This window comes from Acromyrmex echinatior, chromosome 9 (genome assembly GCF_024713525.1).
Source record: "Acromyrmex echinatior isolate Ae372 chromosome 9, ASM2471352v2, whole genome shotgun sequence".
NCBI classification, from domain to species: Eukaryota; Metazoa; Arthropoda; class Insecta; order Hymenoptera; family Formicidae; genus Acromyrmex; species Acromyrmex echinatior.
In genome coordinates this window covers 10842932-10865577 of record NC_141860.1, presented here as the reverse complement: position 1 = coordinate 10865577, position 22646 = coordinate 10842932, and the positions used below count along the sequence as shown (strand labels likewise).

Below are 22646 nucleotides of genomic sequence, written 5' to 3'. Positions count from 1 at the left end.
ACATTAGACTCTTGAGAATATGTTTTAGATCTTTCAAAAATGCACTCACTTGTCATTGAAACCGCAAACTTCTTCAATCAGTACAGCGCGTTCCTGTCTTGTAGCATGAGTCACGCATTTTTCGACGACGTTACTCGCAAACTTGTGCTGGGAAAGAGCGAGTACTTTACCTCTAACGCTGCTAATTAATTGTGCTTTGTCCTCTGGCTTTCCGTGCTCTATAAAATAGATAATTTCATTATTAATATATTAAGAATTTTAAGCATTCATTATTAATATTATCATATTTACTACATAATAACATTTGAGTTAAATTAATAGTAATATAATTTTTTTTTCATTAATAATAAAAACAGTACAAAATGATAAGAATAGATAGAATTGTAAAGATGATACCATTATATACGATCTAGTAATAATCCGTTTATAGTCAATTATCAAAATTGGCAATGTGAATTGAAATTTTTTAACTAATTTCATTTAAAAAATCTTTAGCTCTTAATGATAATCGCATCGATATAAAATAAATGATATTTACCAAGCACATGTTGAATGACGTAATTGCCATATTGATCTTGAATTAGTTGATCAGTGGCAGCGTGTAATTCTTGCAAAATTCCTTGAGTTTGTTCAGCGGTGCAATGTTCGAGGATACGCTGGATTACTCGGCAGCCATACGGATGAGTACTCAAAGAGTACACCTGTCCCGCAAAGGCTCCTATCACAAACTGCAATGCTCGGGGTTCAACGCACTCGATGCATTTCTGCACAACGTGATTCCCGTTTTGATCCTTAACGCACTTCAACACATGCCCATCCAGTTCTCGTACGATTTCCTGCTGCTGTTCCGGTCCGATCGACTCGAGTGCCTTCTGTATAACTCTGCAGCCATACATCTGCAGCGCAAGTGGTAAAACATGTCCTCGAACCTAATATAAAAAAAAAAAAAAATAAAACAAAGGTACTCATAAAGATATTTTTAATATAATTAATTGTTAAATTATCAGAATATTTCATGTCTAATCACATTGAATCAGATGACACGCAAAATTTTTTTCATCATATTTAATATGAGTCATAATAAAAAGTAATAGTAATAATAAAATAACAATAGCATTAATAATCTGAAACTGATCTTTCGAGAATGTATATAAAAAATGTTTTGCATGAGATATAGATAATAATTTAAAAAAATGAAAAGACTATTCACAAAAAACAATATAAAATCAAAGATATGATTGATAAAACCATTTATTAAAGCGTTAAAAAACGCTTTAACACATGGCCTGTTCAGTATTAAATTATCGGAAATTATTAGAATCGGCTCTAATCAATTCTTCTGGATAAAATAATTTTTTCAGGTATAACTGAAATTTACCTTTTGTGCGAGAGTCGATTTCTGTTCTTGTGTACCATATTCAAAGAACTTCTGTATAACATAATTTCCGAAGACATCAGTCATGAGAGAATATGCGGAGGAAAGGATCTCTTGGAATACAAGCTGTTTCTCGCTGGCCGAGGCCCGCTCCAATTTCTGTTGAATGAATCGTGAACCATGTTGATCTTGACTGAACTCGACTATGTGATTAGCCAAATCACGCAACTGAAGACTCGGGAAACTAATGAGAAAAGAACGTGTATTAATTTATTAGCATATTGTTCATTTGCGCGCTGGGATAAAGCTACTGATTACATCGTCAGAAGCAAGAGATCATACGTAATTTTTTCTCACAATATATATATTAAGTCATTTTCTTTTTTCTCATGCACCGTTTGTGCTTGAATTTAAAGTATATCTCTTTCTTAATTTTCTTAAATTAATAAATATCTTAATCAATTGTTATAGAAATCTATTTTCAGAGAAGACAGAACACATACACGAAGATTTAAACTTGATTAAGCAAGATAATCCAAAGAGAGCCTGCGTCATAAATTTGTCTGATCTATTCTATTTATATATTACATATCTTCAGGAAATTAATTTATTTTAATAAAAGTACGAAAAATTGTATAATCCTTCGTTGTAGACATTTAAATACTGGAAAATTGTGAGAAAGTCCATTAATTTTTTACCGATTATTTCGAAAATCTTCCAGTAGACGAGATCGTCCTCCAGAATTTTTGTCGTTGATGTTAGCGGCACCTCCACGACCAGGCTTGCTTACGAGATTGGGAAACAGAGAGCTACTAGAGCCAAACACTCCGTTGGCTGTTAGGGTGGGTACTGCGCTGGCGCGGAACTTCGCTTCGGCACCGGGGGCCGCTGATACTCGACTGGCACCCCCAACAAGACCACCCAATGATCCTCCTAAAGTTGGCGGCGGTGTTAATGACAAGCCTAAGGGACTTGGTGACGCAGTAACTGTACCTGCATAATAAATCAAAGCACTTAATGACAGATTCTTTGATAAATTTGGAGTCGATTCTTCCTCGAATATCAAAGATCGCTATCATTTGCAGCGATCTCCGATTTCGAATATCACATGTTTTAATAAATAAAAATTTTGCTATATTTATTTTAAATCAAACAAAGAAGATTAATTATTTTAATTACTAAAAAGCTCAGTTCTAATAAGTTTCTTATCTTATATTATTAATTACTCAAAATATTGTTGATTCTTGGACATATTCGTTAAACAAAAATCGACTCCAAAATTTCTTAAAATTACATGAAGAATAAGAAGCCTAAGCGCTCGTATCTAATTATGCTCGATCTATATCTGTATATACCTGTGTCTGTATATTCTTTGCAGGGAGTACCTGCATTTGTAGCTAAATACACTCTGTCCCAGGTACCTGTATCTAGAGAAAATAGTACTTCTTATCTCACTGATTGTGAATGATGCGCTGTACAATTTTGTACAGAAGCAATGTACACTGTATAATGGCTAAGTCTAATCCCGTGTGTTATGTTAAAATTGTTACGGATTGCAGTGGCGACACTGATCGCTCTCTAAACCAGTCGTCCTTGCGGACGTTTACTCACTCCCAATTAAGACGTTTTCAAGCATCAGGATAATTTATACGTTGGAATCAGTTTAGAGAGAAAGGGTAGTGTTGTTATCATAGCTGAGTTATGTATACAAAAGCACGTGTACAAATGGATTACGATATATTATTAAGACACAATGTACAACATAGATAATCGAGCGTCTATGACGATTCCGAGATGCCTCACAGCCGTCGTGTACAGGCGTCTAAAGTGATACATTTAAATTTTTGAAAGTATCTTTCATTGCGTGTCAACGTATGGTGAAAAGAGAGACGATAAAAAAGTTGATAAGGTGAAGATAATTCCTCTTTCAACTTTCATTATAAGTGCTTTCCATTTAGTGTCACAAGTTGATACAAATCTTATTCTATCTTTCTTGAAATTCCACTATATAACAAAGATAAAATGATATTTATATTGACCTGTGTTATCAAATGGAAAGCACTCTCACTTACATTTCTCTGTACGTTTTCTACACAATGAGAACATTCGAACATGTTTTTCTAGACGCCTTACACCCCGTATATCGGAGTACATTTCACACACAGCAAAACTGTTCTTACCGAGGGCGCCGTAACTCTGAGGCCACTTCGCCCGGCTATATTCCAAGCTTGGACTGAAGGCTGAAGTATTTCTATCAAAGGAATCACGTCTGCCGGTTGAAGACGCACCGAGGCCTAAACCTGCACACAAGACGGACACCGTCATCTTAACACGGGATGCTCGAAGGCAACCGGTATCGAGCATACAAAAGACGTGACGGTATCAAATAGATTACTATCAAATAGATTAGAATCAACAAATCGGCACAAACGCTCTATTGAGAAAGGCACGTCGCTGAACGAAAGTTGGCTATATTCAACACGAAAATACAAATCAATTAGATTGTATGAAGCATGCAACACCTTACGTTATTCTTTATTTATTTTTTTGTACATGAAAATCCGTACACACCACCACTGTAGAGAGCCAAAAGGAATTTCTCTGGTCCCAGGAAAAAAGCACTCGAGTTGAGCTCAATATTTCAAAATGTCTTATTTTCCATAACACAAGATAAAGTAAAATATACATATCTCCATACAATATTTTTACATAAACTTAATCTAAATATTCCTACGAGAGATATTATGTACTAAACAATGACAATTATCTTACTATTTTCTTCCATTAAAAAAAATTTTAATAAAGTTGTGCAGGTTTTTCTCATAATTAGTACTTATCATACATTCCTCTGACACTTTAGAAGTTATCGCTATTACATTGGTTTATATGTACAAGACTTCAAAAATTGAGGAGCTCGTTTCAATCTGTATGCTTAAAAACAAGATGTATGTATATATATGTGTGTATATATATATATATGTTATAAATTTATGGAAAGTTCCGTAGTTTTCAAGAGCACAGATATGAAACTTTTTTGCCTGAAAACAAATTCGCGGATTTAAGAAATCAAGAAAGCGCTGTTTTCCTGGAAAATAGAGAATTCACCGGGAACAAAGGTGCCCGAGGAGAAGGAAGAGGAGGATCGAGCACGATCGCGGATGATATACCTGTGTTTTGTAGTTGGGCAGGCGAGCCCAATGCTCCGAGCGGGGAGCCGCCATATCCTAGAGCCGCTAAACCTGCGGCAAGTCCTGAACCTTGCTGCTGCGCCTGTTGCACCGCAACTGCCTGGGCTTGCGCGACCACTGCCGCTGCACTGCACGCTGCCAGACCTGCACCAAAAGCCCGCAACCCACACGCGCTTTCTTAGTCGTCGTAAGTGTTGATTAGCGTATGTTACCGAGCCTTATACCGTCTACGGAGAAGCCTGGCGGTCTACATATCGCAATCGCGTGTCCGTTCCGTGTGGGCGTCGGAAATAGGAAAGCCCGAAAGAAGTCGAATTTCAGACCATTGCGTGCGAAACATCGATTCTGCGCCGCGATCGTGATTGTGATTGTATCGTAGACGATTTCCGAGGAAAGATATGTGCAATCGCAAGCGGTTAGTTGTATTATTCATATATTTAAAGTAATTGAAAGTAATTATAATAATTTTATAAAATAGTATAATTAAACGTAGAGAATTTAAAAGCAGAAAGGATTAAAAATAAAAAAAAAAACGCTCTTAAGTTCGTATTCTGAATGTTGAATTCTTTGTACAGCAATATTTATTTTTTCACGTTAATGTAATTACTATTCTTAATTTATATTATTTTTCCTATATCACATCTGACTTTAAATCATAATGTACCACTGTAGAACCTCTTTTTTTTTACATTTCTGTATTTACTAAAAAGAGTATTCGCAAAAATTCCAGAAAAATGACACCGTAATTTTATGAGAAAATCATGATGTAATAATCGATTCTAGAAGATATTAATTTATTTGTTACATTTAATTTAAAATCCGACATTTCTTATATGCGATGATTTAATAAAATTATCCTCTTTTTTTTCTCTGCTATTATGTGCAGTATCCTTTTTGCGGTGATGGACCCAAAGGCGTTGATCCTCTTTACTACTCGCGCATATCCTTATCTGCGACTCGGAATCGTGCCGTCAACAATAGTATCTGTCCTCTCGTTTTTTCTTAAGTGATGTTACATAGGTAGTGCCGGGCGTGTTTTACGCGTATTTACAGGGAACGAACGAGTCAATCGTGAATGGCAAAAGTGGACGTTAACGATAATAGCACATATTTACGTATCATAATCGAACGACTGTCATATAATTTCGCATCACACAGTCATGCATTATACACGTATTACACGATGAGGGAATAGATAAGGGAGGGATAGATTTTTACAAGATACTACACACAGCATGACTTTACAAGACTTCTTACAAGTATGTTTACAAAGAGGATCATGGTCATACGGCATATTGGATTCCCGTTGGACTCACCTAGACATTCGCCAGGCGTAGCGTTGCTGTGTGATGTCGGAGTTGGTTGAGAATATAAATTTGGCGGTGGCGGTGCCGGTGGACCCGGTGGTGGTTGAGACGGAGCTCTGTTTACGAGAACTGGTGCGGGGCTGACTAATCTCATGGGGGTCGCTGCCGAACTTAATCCGCGCACGCCTCCCATGACGATGGAACCGTTCTGATCGTAGTAAGCCGGTATCACCTGATACTGACCCTGTACCTGCGGAAAGATTAATTGCTACATCAATTATCCGTACTCTAACAAAAATATCATTATATAATAATATATATATAAATCAATCATTAAAAATAAATCAATAATAGAATTTGGGGTAATTTATATTAAAATTGAAGAGATTGCATTTATAATAGATATTGTATAATAGTTAAAAAGAAGTGAATGTACAACAAGTTTTATCTTCAGAGTTTCAAGGTTTGAGAGACTTCATTCAGAAAATATGTGACAATCTGAAACATCCGATCTTAAACGTCCGTTTAAGTAAACTCCTCATTTAAATCGCCGAGATTTCTGTCGCTTTCATTTATGTCGTTGTACATAAATACAATAGACGTAAGACTTGCTCCAAATTGAATCTAATTTTATAAGTTGGGAACATCACAGTGCAGCGCGTTCCTACCATTTCCTCCACTTGTCACACTGGTAAAATATCTAAGAGGACAATGTGGCAATCTCTAATTGGTACAACGAACGGTCTACGTCTTATGTCAAGCATAAAAAACAATCATCGGCCACTCGCAGAACAGGCGAGCGAGAAAATAGCTTTACAGAATTAGAAACACGTCTAATTCGCGGTACTCGCTAATTCGTGAGCACTCTATCTACCCCGCCGTCAAACTTAAATTTAGCCTTTATTTAACGATTATGCATGATCACGATACTCGTAATGTATACGCGCGGCTTGATTTATTTCGAAACATCGCACATCGGCACGCACACCTTCGTTAACTCAAAGATATCAGAACGAATAATCAATAAAAAAATTTCTTAAAAAATCGCAAAATTCTCATTTCTTGAATTTTCAAACATTTAAAATTAAAAATAAATTTATGTCAATATTCTCCGAGAATATTTGCTCGCAACCAAGTCGTGACAAAGAGATCTCTTCTATTTTTTTTTATTTACAAATGCGTAATTTATAAAAATTATCCATTTCTGTTCTTTTGTATTTTTTACGGATTTTGACGATTATTGCTGGCGACTGCCTTACCGTTTGTGCCAGATTGTTGGCGGTATCCTGCGCGGCAGCAGCCGCAGCCGCTGCCGAAGAGGGAGTGAGTGGTCGTCGGGGTGGCGGTGGTGCGGCCGCCTGGGGTGGTGCCTGCGGCAGCAATCCAGCCGGATAGACCCAGGGCCCGACACCATAGTATTGCGGTACTACAGGAGGTGGTGCGCCAGCTATCAGCGCTCCTACGTAAGGTTCCTGTCCACTGATAACAGTATAGGGGGCAGTAGGAAAGTTTTGTTGCTGTTGCTGCTGCTGTTGTTGCTGCGCTTGGGATGCGGCTAGATACTGTTGCTGCTGTTGTTGTTGCTGCTGCTGTAGAAGTTGTAGTTGTTGTGGTGTCGCACCTTGCGCTTGACTACGGAACAATGTCTGAAAAAAGAAAAAAAAATTGAATGTGACACCAAGAAAGAATTTTTTTCTTTGATAATATTAACGTTTTCCAAATAATGCCATAAAAATGATGAAATTAATAAACATTAATAAAATAAAACGAAAATAGTCTTGATCTCGATGTTACATTTTTTTTTATATCATTTATTCAATTTTTATTCTTATTCTGTTAATTTCTGTATAGAAAACATGAAATTAAATGAATAAAATTTATAAATTATCAAAATGGAATTAGAATATTGTCGACAATATAATACTGTTGATTGTCTCGGAAGATTTGTTATCATTATTTTTGGAATGGAGAAAAATCTGTCAGTAAAAAGTAAAACAAATACAAAGATTACTAAAATATTATTTCCAAATCCAAGAAAAAAGATAAAGGTAAATTAAATAAAAATTAAAAGTAATCTACATTGACAAAAACGAGTGTCATATCAATTTGCTAAATTCTAAATGTGAGTTTTAAAGTGCTGGCCAAGCTACTTAAAAATTGAAGAATCTTAAGAATATATAGAGAACTTATCTCAAGAGAAAATATTCTCACCCATCCAACATTACAAGCAAAAATTTTCAAAATTTCATCATTCAAAACACTAACATGAAAATGTTACATGTTATAATACAACAATATATTTTCTAGTATTATTTATAATGCTCGTCTTCGCACGTCTCTATATCATAAGTACGAAGTTGCCATATTTATTACGTAAGACTAAAAAAAAAAAATAATTAATCAAAACTTGATATGTTAATATTATGACGGACACAGATGATAAAACTAAAAGTTAATACCTTTGTAAACCCTTTTGTTTTTTCACGACGATTTGATACCGAGCTTTCCTGTTAGAACATTATGTATATTATAAGGAGGAACCATATCACGCGCAAATCACGCCGGCGGTCGAGATGACCTTTCGGCTTCAAGGCTCGGTGACGGCATCATATTACTGGGATAATCATACAGACCAGTTTTCAACATGAGGATCAAGGCCGGAGGCAGGCGATGCCATTGCCTGAAAGCGGCGGAAAAGACAACTCGGCATTAAAGTCGAGGAAGACGACCGAGACCATCACCTCCTCCTCCTCCTCCTCCTCTCCCTCCTTCACCGCCTCCTCCGGTTGGTCGGCCTGGGTCGACGACCCCCCGCGGACGTTCACCGACATGCGTTCGCTTCTTCTTCTGCGTTCTCCGGACCGGTAAGATCGTACCGTGGACTTTTTAATTGACCGACAAACGTGCCGTGATTCGGCACGACGCGACGTAGAAACAGCGATAAAGTTACAACGGAAACATCAAATAATAATACTCTTGTATGATAAACACGTATTAAAAAAAATGAGACTCTTCTCTTAGTTATTTTTTATCGTGCGATTTATTTAAATCTCTCCTTTCGCATAAATTAAAATCTTTTAATCTTTTTTTTATCAAAAAAAAAAAATAAAAGTAAATTTATAGAATATCGTCACTCCGTCATTAAGATTATTAAATTAATGAGTGTGATCAGCGGAACTTTTTTGAACTTTTTTTCTCGATACTATCGGTCATCTACGACATATTATGATATGAGTTACACTGTTTGTGTTTACATACACGGTTTGTATTTACTGACGATCGATAAATTTAATAACATTATTCGAGACCGAGTTCCTTTGACCTTTAAAGTTACGAGAGCTCGGAAATAAATAGGAACATCAACCGAATAGTTGATTCCTTGCACGAAGCGAAGAAAACTTAAACCATTCACGACACGCTCCAACCTTAAGAGGCAACGATGCGTTTCGGGTATTAACCTCTTCCGGAAACGTCGAGCTTAAGTCAAGGCCATAGTTAGCACCTGACCATTGCTCTTTACAGGAGAGCGCTATTTCTCTTCGGACATAAGATATTAATATATAGAGCAGAATTTTTTAATTTATTAATATATATATTTTTATCACACATTTTAAAAAACGAAAGTAGACATTTATATATTTTAAAACATAACTTGCTAAATTAGTTTATAATTATTAGTCCAGTAGCACATTTAATATTTAATTTATTTATTTTACACAAAATATATTTTATTTGTATTCAATTAATAGAAAGAAGAAAAAGATAAATCACAGGTCGTTTATTCACTTCTTATCTATCGGTTTTATATATTCTTATATATATCGATGCATTTTAATGTAACAAAAATTTTAGACAAAAAGAATAGTATAATAAGAAATATTACATTGTAAGATGCACACGTGTGAGATGCGAACAGCTCATTAAGGTCAAATATCGTGTTCAAAAGATTTTTTCCCGAACGTTGAACCGTTAATCAAAGAAGCTTCGTCATTGATTGAGACTCGAATTGATATACAGCGCCGACAGGAACAGTCTCATTAAAACGCTAATAGTATATCCTATCCGAAGCAAGTCTGTGTTTATCTCATCGCTATTTGTTTAATAAAATCGTTATCTTATCGTCGACCGAATGGTTACCTCGGAACTAGATCGTTATTTCTTCTCTATATCATTCTTCTCGAGTATCTGATTAATTACGCATATTTCTTCTTGTATATCTGATTGTAACAATTACCATTCGTTTGTAGTTTGTTGCAAGTATTTTAAAAATCTGAATTTTCCGAAATTCAAATTTTACCGATTATCTCTTTTTATTAGTGTATTATTTAATGTCTTATTTTTTAAGAGTCGGAAATATCACAAAATCACTCAAATGAAATTTCACCTCAAATTAGTCTCATACGAATCGTTACAGTCATCACCGCTCTTGAGAAATGAAGAGAACCGAAACAAACGTCTAAATAAAAATTGCGGTGATTTCGCGTAAAAATGGCGGAGTGTCAGAGAAGAGAAAAAAAGGAAGAGAAATTGGGTGAAGCACGTCATATCAGAGGGACAGTCGATCTCGGGTGAAGAGGCGAACAATGGCGCGGTACATTGTCGTGGGTGAGAATAGGGGTGAGTTACACTCCTGGAAATGTGAGTCATTGTTGAATATGTAAGGTTTCTGCCGGCGGCTGCAAATCGTCGACCAGCGATATGGAGTCTGATTTCCTAGCTGTTAAAAATATCCGTCGCGATTACCGTCGCGCTTTTCGAAAATACTTCGACGGGAATAAATGGAATGCCGCACTTTTAATTAGAACTATGTGACGTGTAATAAAAACACTTAAGACATTCAAGAAAGTATAAAAATATTTTCTTATTAACCAGAATAAATTCTTATCGAATCTTTTCAGAGATGTATAAAATGAGAAGTATTTTTAGATTAAATGTCAATTAGTGTCAGTTGTATAAAATCATTAAAAGCTCAAAAATATCGCACGTGAAATGATTATCATAAAAACTAATAAAATAAATCTATATCTTTGGTAATAAAATAAACATTGCATAAAATTTTATCAAAATTTGCTTAAATTAATAAATTAAGAATAAATTGTAATCGTATTAAAATAAATATAAATAAAGCTAAATCAGCAAATAGTGTGGAATAAAAATATTAAGTTTGAGATAAATTCTTCGTCAATAAATAAAGAACATCCATAAATAAAGAACAATTTCAAGTTTTAATTTGTCATTTTAAAAATCTAAAACAATCATATCTAAAACAATCGTAGCTAAAAACATATATTGTTTAGCTTCGAATAGCATCCTGGGAAGCCTTTATCAAGTAATAACGCATGGAAAGTATACGTCATTAATTTTAATAGAAGTTACTGCGAAGGACTTTCTAAGCGAAAAAATCGAGGAGCGTATCCGATTACGTAATCAGAAAGGAATCAATTTTATATATATATATATAAATATGTGCATATATGTATGTATGTATGTATATATGTATATAAAGTCTCTTATCAAGGTATTATTGTCCCGCAATAATTAACAGAGTACTGACTTTTCTCCTGCACTCATCAGTATCCGGATAGACTTTCACTGATCTGCGATAACCTACTTATTGTCTTTATTTAACTACTTTTTGCACTCTCCTTCCAACGAGTGCAAGATATCGCATTATACCTAGCACGTGTCAGTGTATTTCCGCGATATTTTAATTGCCATACGAACAATCATGCACTTTCTTTCGTTGAAAAGAAAATCTTTCCAAACATTTTTAAGTCTCCAAACTAAGAGAAAAGTTCTTTTTCAGAACAAAATTTTCAATCCTGTTTTATCAATAAATTTCTTCTTTATATTTTACTTATATAATTGCTTGTTACAAATACAATTATTGTAATGCTATTTAGGCGAGGCACAAAAGCCGGATTTTTTTCGCGAAAGCGTCAAGCACAAGTCGGAAGGTTCAGCGAAAGGTTTTTGATTACAGACTTACGAAAAAGCGTAGCGTAACGAATGATATAAGAACGATTAGGTAAGAGATATTCCGTTGCTGAATTCCTTGCGAGTCATCCGCGGAAACGAGTTTGAGAGTGACGAAGGTTCGACGACCTTTCTTCTCTCTGCCCGTCTCTGTCGTTTACCTTTCATAACCGGTGCGTTTTAATATTTATCGTTGATTCATCTCTATCGTGTCGCGTGCATACATTCTCGGGAACGTCAAACATTTCAATTCCGATCGGCTATCGATTCGTCCGATTTTTTATTGTTGACTGCCAACATGATCGTTTCCAAGAAATTTGATTTCGACAACACATTTTTTTAAATTGACAATAAATAATCTCTTTTTAAATTTGAAAATAACGTGTCTACTTTCGTGATACATGTTCGCTACTTTTTTTTGAACCTTCAACTACTGCTATAAATAATCCAAGTTATTCCAAAGCGTCTTATTTGAAATATAGAATGCAAGCGAATCTCTACTTTGCGGTAATTGATAGAAAAAGGTTCAAAGTTTTTTTTACTTACAATTTAGAATCTCATAGTATCAATCATACAGACAAGTATACAATCATACAGATAGTATCAATCGTACAAATTGTACAATCGTCTAAAAATTTTTGCTTCGTGTCCAAATGACCCGTTACTGTAGTCAAGAGTTAAATACGAATTTATAGGCAGTCTAGAAAGGATAAAGGATAAGTTCTTCAATAATGGACAAAAGTTTCTTATTTAGACTGTCAGATATTAATTATTTATAATATTTTTGTAATACTACATATTACTGATATTTTAGCGCGCTGACAATGATTTATCACGTAGATTATGTTTTATTCGGAAGCTTGATTCTACGCTCTATATAATAAGGCGTCGCAGCCACTTGGAGATCAGGTCATCAACACCGTGTGCATCCGATGTAGGTATTGTTACTAATCTCGCATAGGGTATGCATCCGTTACCGCGTCTTATCGCATCACATTGTCACAATCGCGAAAATTAGTAATAATAACGCGGATGTTTCACGAGCAACGGAGATCGTGGCAACAAGATTCCGAAAAAAAAAAAACTTCATCCGAGAAAAATTCCATCCAGTAAAAAATATTAAACATTTGAAGCAAACTATTTTTCTTACTCAAGAATGAAGCATACGTAACACGAATACGTAATGATGCGAAAATAAAAAAAATATCAATATAAATTACGCCATCGAGAGTAACATATAACGTATATTGTCTCGATCAATGTTTACTTTTTCCTCGAACAAATTTACGATTCTCTCGTGAATTGCGTCCCCTGTCATTCACAAACGTGTACAGACGCGTATAGACTTTTCGCGACAGTACCATGTGAAAATCAATAATTTGCACGTGAAAGATACGGGGTAATGTATACAACGAAATCTGGATTCAATTCTAATTCAACGTTATGGAAAGTTCTGCCGACTAGTTCTCGGTGCATATTACCGCTCACAGATGCATAAACGTTTCACCGCCATTCATTCCGAAAACTCTGGCTCGGTGGGCGCATGTGTGCATGTGAACGCGTCGCGGAAGAACAGTTTAATGCCTGCAAACGATTTATCTCATTCACACAGTGTCAAACAATCTTTGCGCATTTTAAGCTACTATTTTTATCTAAAAATTTCTCCGATAAAATGATTCAACATATATTCGAACGTGTAATTTTATTAAGTAACAAAATTCTACTAGCTACAATGTAAATATTATTTATGTAATACGATTACGAGTATACATATAGCGATTGTCGATGTAAAGCAAGAATAAAATATACGACTCCATTCCACCTTCGGTACATCTACGTGAAACTTTTATTAAGTTCCAAGAGCGACCAAACTTTCACGCCAACATGTGTGTGAGGGAAATTAAACAGTCCTAATCTCTCTCTAAAACAGAACGGTACCGTATATCAAAAGATCGTTTGGTTTTATGAGAAACGAATGAGGCACGATATACATTCTCATGAAAGTTGGGGTATCCGCGTGAAATAAAAGTACAGCGACGACAAACCGCGGCGGGAGCCCGTTATTTCACCGCTCCGGAGCACCGTTAGCTCACCTGGCTGCGTGTACGGAATATACAGGGTGCCGCGAAGAGAAAGAGGTCCGCAGTTCGTCGTACGAGATCCGCTTTCCGCTTGCATGACGACGTGCACCCATACATCGTGCGATTCGTGTCATTTTGATTGCGACGTGGAAAATGCGGGCTGAGGGGAACGACATTAACCCGCTTGACTATGTCTTTCCTCTTCCGCATGTATTGATGTACTGATTCGCATTGAACACGGTTTCAGTCCGGTTCTCTCTCTTTCTCTCTCTCTGTCACGACCGCCTCCTCTATGTGGCATTGACCTCCGCAAATGACAGATTGAGAAGCAGTAAATCCGACAAGTCATCGAGTAACGATATAAATTGATTTTATAGAACGTGATATGTAATAATATTGATGGAGTACGGAATTTCATGTATTTCTCACGTTGCTCTAGTAATAATTCTTTTACAATATCATATAATTAGCTCTCGATTCATCTACAGAGGTATTGTATCGTTGTGCTCAATTTATTGTCCTAGTTGTCATGATTGACCTCATAGAATGCAGGAACAATTGACGATACTCTGCATTGAGGACAGTACGAATCTACTGGTATATAAGCGAAGGGACTATACATATCCGGAGATGTTTTCGTTTCCATGCGAAGCCTTATGACGAAAATAACGAGGGCAAACATTCACGTTGCATTTATTACGACAAAAAGAGGTCAAGGGTCAAGGCGCGAGGCACATGGCAATTTTGAGATGACTTGATGCAACTGCAAGTCACGATGCAATATGCCTCAGCTTTTCTCCATTGTCGAGACAGAATTACTCAGAACATAATTGAGTTTCGTTAAAGACGTCTATAGAGTGAACTTAAACACTCGCATTAATTGGATTACTAATATAAACTTGATGTGTGATACTATCAAGTCAATTGTATCGTTTAAGTACAGAAACAAGTCACTAGAGATATAAGTAAAAGCTACTACAATTCAGCAACGTTTGAAAATATAAAGATATACGTAAATATATCTGCAAAAAAAGATACTAGATACAAGAGTAAATCTGGCTTTTATTAAATGAGAAATTGTCAAGAAGAAACAAGATTTGACCGAGTCACGAACATCACGATTCCCTACTCTGCGTATATCGATCGAGGTATTGTCGACCGTGCTATGACCGTATTACGAACAATAAAAAGCCAATCTGATCACATTTTTGAAGCGCACAATCTTCTGCACGAAACGTGTGAGTCAAGTGAACATCACGAGATTTTGTGACAAGCCATCGCACTACAGTGGCACTGTTTTCGCGTGAGCAGGTATAAATCATAATTCTGAAGAAAGTCTATCATATATGTATTCGTTATTTCTCAACTGTCGCGCTATAATTTATCCAACGATTTTTATATTAATCGTACTTCGTTAATTTCGAAATCTCGTTAGCTCTATTCTGTTTAATGAAAATTCTAAAACACGTATCTGTTTATACATTTAGTTCGAGTTTCATGGTCGAGTGACGGTTCGCTTCTACAGAAATTTGATAAAATTCCGATGGATAAAATTCAATTATTTTAACATTTCATTGAGTAACAAATCGAATTTAATTTGTGTGTAACGTTTACTTTTAATTGTTTTAACTTATTTCATTTAATCCCAATTTTGTAATCTCTGTATATCGGAATTACGGATACATATTCCATATTCCACGTAATATCAATTATGATCGCTAAGATATATATTGATTTCGTACGTCCTCGCAATACTTCTTCCTTCGGTTTTACAAAAATCATCGATGCATCACTTTCCGTTGCGCTATTACATAAAATTACGCTATCACAAATCAGCCGAGACCGTAAATCGAATTGCTTCCCCGGGGATATCCCGATTCTCATAGCGCGCCAGGAATATCGTCGTTGGTTGAGCGCGGTTTGCGAAATCGTCTATCGCGGCGCGTTCCAGATTACGTGTCGCCGGCAGCGGCGGGACGGCGGCAACTTTCTAAGTGTACAGGTTGCGACGAGAGCACCGATCTCGTTTTTTTTTTTTCGAGCAGGTAGATAGCGGTCGTTAATCGCGCGGGCGATGGATGGAGAACCGCTGCTGGCCGCCAATGCTCCATAGCGGAAACCGGTTCCATCGGCATCGCGAACCGATCGATTTGACCCGAGTACACGGTCGATGTACAAACACCCCTCCCGCCGTTCGTTCTTCCCGCTGCCGGCGGTTGTACCGTTTTACCGGACCACCGATGACTCGAGAACTCTAAGAACGGGAAGTTTAACGAAAAATGCAGTAAAAAAATAAAAAAGCGGTGGATGACAGGGAACTATGTCCTAAGCGTTTATCGGCAAACAGAAAGTCTGATGTATCCTGACTGTTAACGTTATTAATATTCCGCTTATAGAGCTTCTAAAGATATAAGTACGATATAAGTAGGATAAATAGAAAATACGAAGAATTATAAATGAAGGAATTATCGTAAAGCTAACGGAGATCGTAAAACTAAAAGGTAACAAAGATACCTACACACGAATTTTTAATAGTATATACTTCGTGTAATCTTCTTACGTAGAGTAACTTGTCTTTTTTTCTCTTTCTTTCTGCACAATATTTTTTTCTTTTCTGTACCAAACCGCAGTGAGAACTATGGAGAACCGATTTGCTCCGAGGAGATTTTTTATAGTCACGGGTATATCGAGAGAGGCGCGAACGTTCTCTTTTGTAATAGGTGCCTCGACCTGAACGTTCCGATCAAGCCAGTCGGTTCGAGAAATAATAGCAAGAAAAATTTCCGCATACAACAATCTCGTCGTAGCTACTACAACACGCGTGTGAACTTACAACGGATAAATACATTTGTATCTTTTTAGGAGGCCTTTTACTTTTCCCATTGAACTGATACGGAGTATACCGCGTCCGCAGTATCGAAATTTCCGTCAGCGACAAAGTTCTGCGCGGAAATATCTTAAACGGTATCCGCGCGACTCGTTTAAAAATAGCGGGAAGCACCCAGCTTAAGTATGACGGACTCGGAGCCAATAACGGTCAGAAATACGAAGCAATGAACAATCAGCGGCTCCGAATGGAGAACAGAATGGCCAGGAAAAGAATAGAAATTCGCGAAAAAGATAATCACGAGGAAGGAAGGGGAGAAACATCCGTAAAGTGTCTGCGGCATTAACGAGCCAACCCCCGTGGTGGACGCATCGGAGACTCTTTGAACAATAGCTATTGTAGTCGTTTATATCATCAACGCAGCTATCCCTGTTATACAGAAACGCTAGCCTAGTTGCAAAATTCAATTATAATAAACTGACCGTTCTCGCGCGCGCACGCATTTACCCCGTGGGGTAAGAATGAAGGAGAGGAAAGGGAGGGAAAGATACGTAGGAAACATGGTTCGTGCAGGGTGGGTACAGGTCGCGTGATAAGGGTCGCATTGCCACACCTTGATACTAGATACCCCTCTTCGTGGTAGCTTTTAACCAAATGACGCGGATTTTATTATTGGATGGTGCCTCTTACAAGGGTGCGGCCGAGCTATACCGTCATCCTCCCGATATTAATGCGCCTCCACCGTCGCTAACCGGCCTCGCCTTACTCGCGTTTTTGCCCTCTTTCTGATGAGTGTTATCGTGAAGTCCGACAAATAAACTGTCTACACGCGAGTCCGTTAGAACGACTCAAAGACTGACCGATGTGGATGACCTGAGATAATGTTTGGCGACTGCAATGATGTTTGGCGTATTCGCAGTGAATATCTACCGCGAATTTTACGAATTATCAGAATTATAAGTAATTTATAAGTAATTAAAAAATTAGTACAACAAAAGATATGTACAGATCTGTATAAAAGATATTGAAAATATCCTCTAGAAATTAATAATAATAATAATAATAATAATGATGTTATTGCATGCACTTACAAGCTAGATTTAAATGTTTAAAATTATTTAAAAAAAAGAAAAGAAAAAAGAGAAGAAAAGAAAAAAATTAAGTGCTAGCAAAAGGCAAAATATTCCGAGGTCTCTAAAAATACATCTCGCACTAATTATTGTCGAGGAGTGTAAGAGATCACTTTCGCGTGCGTCGAAACCGCGATTATATCGCAATGGTATATTAAGACCCACGCAATTGCGCTCTCGAGACATTACTCTTACGAAAATTTCTCCGCGCGCAATGCTCTACGCTGCGTAAGAACAGTGGATTTAAGAGCATTCTCGTGAGAATCCGCCGAGCGGGAGAAAACGAACGTTCGACGAATTTCCTAAAATTCTCATGGCGGAGCAACACGCTTCACGGGTCCTCTTCATCTTCATTTAATGAAAATAAACGCGTGGAAAATTGCTCAAGAAAGCGTGTCGGTGCACGAGTGCCCCGGGCGTTTTGTAAAGCGTCAACGATTTTCGATTCGACTGATGAACAAAAAAATTGGAAAGTTCAAATCTCTAGGCTCAATAAACAAGACGAAATAATGGAAATGCAAAAAAAAAAAGAAAGGATAGGAAATGCCAGCGAGAAAGCGTATAATCGCATCAAGCATTTTTCTCATTATCAACGAAATCGTAAGTCGCAGCCTGTAAAAAGTAGTTCATCGTCATTAAATAATTCATAATGTATTTTTATAATTTTAACGCTTTTTTCTTTTTCAACTCGTATATCTTTGCCTTATAGAAATCGATTCAAGAGCTAGAGAAACTAAGGACAAGGAGAACGTAAAGTTTGAGAAATAAGTTAAACAAATGACGCGTAAATATACGTGTGTCTAACACAATTCAAGATGGAAGAAGCCGTGTTTAATTTTCCAAGAAAAACGCCACTTCCCTTAAAATTCTCTCTGAGTGCTGAGTGAGTTAACTATTCCTAGTGACGTACATGCAGAGAGGCGGGGGACAGACCAATTAATTTTATTAAAGGGGACGAGAGCCGCGTGACGTGGGCGCGCGGTGTAACGTTATATGGCCACGCATCTTGCAACGACGCAACGTCGATTTTATTAGGCCGTTATCGTACAATAATGAAACGCTCTCGTGTTCACCATCCCTGTCGCCGTTTCATCGTAGAGACAATACATTACCGTCCTTGCGAACTTTTACTGCGCGCGTACACAGGTGTATCTCAAACAAACCTACGAAAAAAAGCTAATCACAAAGCCGGATTATTTCTAACAGAGAAAGATATTTTCTATTTTTCTTTTTTTTTTATATAACACGTCTGTTTCATTAAAACAGAAAATCGAAGAAAGAAATCGTACGTATTTTAGTACTTATCCATATTTAATGCTAAAAAAAATAGGGGAAGAAAGGAAATTTAAAAACTATGCGAAAAATACGTTCGCATTTTTCAATATCATAATTTACGTACACCCTGTATGCGACACGCGCGATGTACCTATCACCGCCAGGCGATATGATTCGATTTTTCCGGCAAGAGAGCACCGAAGTTGTCTCGCGTGGCGATATCAGATTTATCATTCGCCACGGCAGGGGCATGTCGATAGATGGGATATATGTAGATGGCCAGGTAGTGGATGGATAGATGGATAAGGACGAGGCCAGGATAGCGTTCGCATTCGCGCGTAGATCCACCAGCGATCAATACGCATAAAGGCGTCATTACGTCTCACGGAGCATCACGTGGTCCCTTATCAATTTTTTTTTCTTTATAACAGGAAAGAAAGCTTGCCGATCGTTTTCTTTAATTTGTTCGAAGCCGCAAGCTTAGGGATTAAAGAGCTTCTCGAAAACGCGATACTTAATTCTTCTTCTCGCTATCTACAAATTGAATAAAGTGTCTTGTTTAGAAGTAATTTTAAGTTGGAAAAAAATATTATAACGTATTCGGTTGAATAATGTTGCCTTCGACATTAATTCCTGTGAGATCTCAATATACAAAATCCCAAGAGGGTATATAGTGTTGTTACACGCTATACCACCCTCGTTTCGTCAATTTATGCTTGGAGGAATAAATATGCGGTTTTATACGCGCGTTTGTCGTGACGATAAGAGTATAAAAATATAGATGCGATAACAAAGAGAGAAAAAGATGAATAACCGATTACGAGCGAAAGATATTGACGTAGTTAGATATGCCAGAAAATGGAGACCGCTGAAGAAGAAAAGGCCGGCCCGGCCGCTCGCGCTATGCGCTAAATGCGGCTGTTGGGGGTTGATTTTAATACCCTCTCTTGGTAGAGAAACATTGTGACCTTTATGAAATGCTACAACCTTTGTAGATCCTGATTGCACTTCTTCACGCACACGAACACATGTTCGTGGACATGTCTCACACACACACTCATCGCCTATACATACGAATGCGATGCGCGTTCATTGGCGAAACGTAAATGTATTCTAATCGCACTTCCACATATCCGCCACGTAGGCAAAACGAACCTGCACATACGCTGTCTTACGGATGCCCTGACAGTATAGGAGCCATTGTTTTTGCAGTTACATCCGTGCGGTATACCGAGCGATCCGTTATTAGCGGTACCTAACCGGAAAGAGGACTTTCTCCACGAAAAAAGAATCAATGTAAAAAAAAAGATCATTTTTTTACATAAAGCTTTATTTTCTCTAGAAGATCAAATTAAAAAAAAAAAAGGAAAATTGATAAGATTTTTCCTTTATTTCCGACTCATTCTATCAATAATTTATTTCTTTTCTTTTTTCATTATATAATAGAAATATAAATGAGATTATCCTTACAATTTAGAAATACTTTATCCATTAATTTCAATTACTGCATTTTTTTTTGAAAAAAAAAACAGAATTAGTGTGTTGCTCGATATTTTTCTCTTTGAAATTTAGAATATCCTCAGCGTGAAAAATCTATAATTTAAAACGCAAGGCTGCACTTTTCCCTCCGTACAGTCGTAAAGAGAAACGTTAACAGGAATCTATTGCATCGTACAGATAAGCATCGTTTACATTTTCCACTTCGTCCTTTATCACCTCCCGCCGCGATTGATATTACCTTTCGATACACCCCGTATATATAGGGCGTACATATATCACGCTCGAGGCGTTAGCACACATCATGAGAGAAAGAAGGCGAGAGCACGCCCGCACATGTGTACGTGTCTATGTATGCGTGGGGGAGGCTTTCGTGCCAACCCCCGATGTATACTCGTCCCGGAACCACCGACGTTAAGTCTACCATGTTGCTAGACGTGGCGCAAACCGTTAGAGAACCATCGATCGATGAAAATGTGGCTCCGCGCACGATGCTAGCCGTTTACATACGTTTACGTAAGTTTACGCGCCGCCGCGAGGAGCCGGGGCTCAGTTGGAAATTGCCGGTCGTTTGTAACTTAGCCCAGGGGGTGGGACTCGGTAAATTCGATTGCACCGCAAATACGGACTGAGTGACTTCATTCTCGTGGGCGCCGACAGATCTGCGAAAATTTCTATGATTTCGATCACGATCGAGAATGTTGAAAGATTTAAGAAGTATTGATGGCGACGGATATAATACGTGCTTTCAACTCGAATAAATATCGGAGGAATATATCGGAATAATAGGCGGGATCAAATGAAAGATCGAAAGCGATCTAAGCCCGTGTTACCGATTCATCCAATACCTCATCCAATACTTCATCCAATACAACTTATGTTGCTTCATAAAAATTCGGTAATTCGTCTGTCGTCTGTATGCCACTTGTATCATCACGCATGAAATAACCCGGCGAGTCTCGCAGGAAACGGAGAACATGTCGATCGCCGTCGAGTAACGGTACTTTGTTGGTCATAAATGTTGGCTGACCGTTAAGTCGACTCTTTTCGAGTCTCCATTACGTCGCGTCGAGACGTTTCATCTCTTTTCGTATTTTCTGCGTGGCCAAGTCTTCGAACTAAACATAGTCAGGAATCAATCAGGGAAATAAAAATCCTGATTTCATAGATCGGAGTCAGATGTGAGATAAATCATAACCGTAACACAAATGAATTAATATATTACATACCGATGTGCGTTTTTGAATTCTTATACGATTATGTCACGTTATTCTTTAACAAATTGGGATTTTGAAATTTAATAATTTCCTGACGTCTCTCGCTCTCTTCCAAGTAAAATTAATCGCGCAGAGAATGTACGTATTGTATCTCATATTTTTTATAAGCAAAGAGAACATACGGAAAAAAAGAATTTTTATTGTTTTGCATTCTTCTATATATTCATATTATGTAGGTATTATTTCAAATGTTTTATGTAACATTAATCATTTCTCGTTTCTTTTACCACATTTATCTTGAAGCAAGCTGAATATAAAACCCATAATTACGTATATAAAATTAAGCACAATATTTTAAAAAAATATAAAAAGTGTATTTATACATTGAAAAAAAATTATCAAATCATACTTTTTAAATTAAAATTTCTTTGAACAGTACTAAGTAAACATTTACTTGTAGTAAATATTTATTAAAAAAAAATGACAGTTAAATCAAATGAATGGTTTTTATATCAAATAAATATTTATATTTAATAAATATTTACTTAGAACTATTCAAACAAATATTTATAAAAATTTAATTTTTTTTCAGTGTGTTTAAATGATTTTTAAAGAATTATTTGTATTCGTCTCGATAATAAAAAGTCACAAATTTTTTTACATCTGTCCTTTTTCACTCGAAAATTCTTTAGAATTTGTTAAGCGTTGAATTATACACTATGCGATAAGTAAGCAGCTGTTTATAAGTCAGCCTTTGACACCGTCGCTTTTGT

At 36.8% G+C, this 22646-nt stretch overlaps 1 protein-coding gene across 7 annotated transcripts in view; it reads right to left on the bottom strand.

Moving 5' to 3' along the window:
* The window catches only part of pum (pumilio), a 92338-nt gene that overhangs the window by 9939 nt on the left and 59753 nt on the right, over positions 1-22646 (bottom strand). For 4 of the 7 annotated variants that reach the window (XM_087409247.1, XM_087409248.1, XM_011068187.2 and 1 more), the window contains 9 exons: positions 7130-7516; positions 5880-6120; positions 4543-4707; positions 3556-3675; positions 2731-2802; positions 2074-2368; positions 1379-1619; positions 539-929; positions 50-218 (listed from right to left, as the gene is read on the bottom strand). In XM_087409247.1, the coding sequence (XP_087265373.1) occupies positions 50-218; positions 539-929; positions 1379-1619; positions 2074-2368; positions 2731-2802; positions 3556-3675; positions 4543-4707; positions 5880-6120; positions 7130-7516 (2081 nt within the window). The remainder of the gene's footprint in view (positions 1-49; positions 219-538; positions 930-1378; positions 1620-2073; positions 2369-2730; positions 2803-3555; positions 3676-4542; positions 4708-5879; positions 6121-7129; positions 7517-22646) is intronic. The other 3 variants (XM_011068188.2, XM_011068190.2, XM_011068191.2) reach the window with 3 other exon arrangements.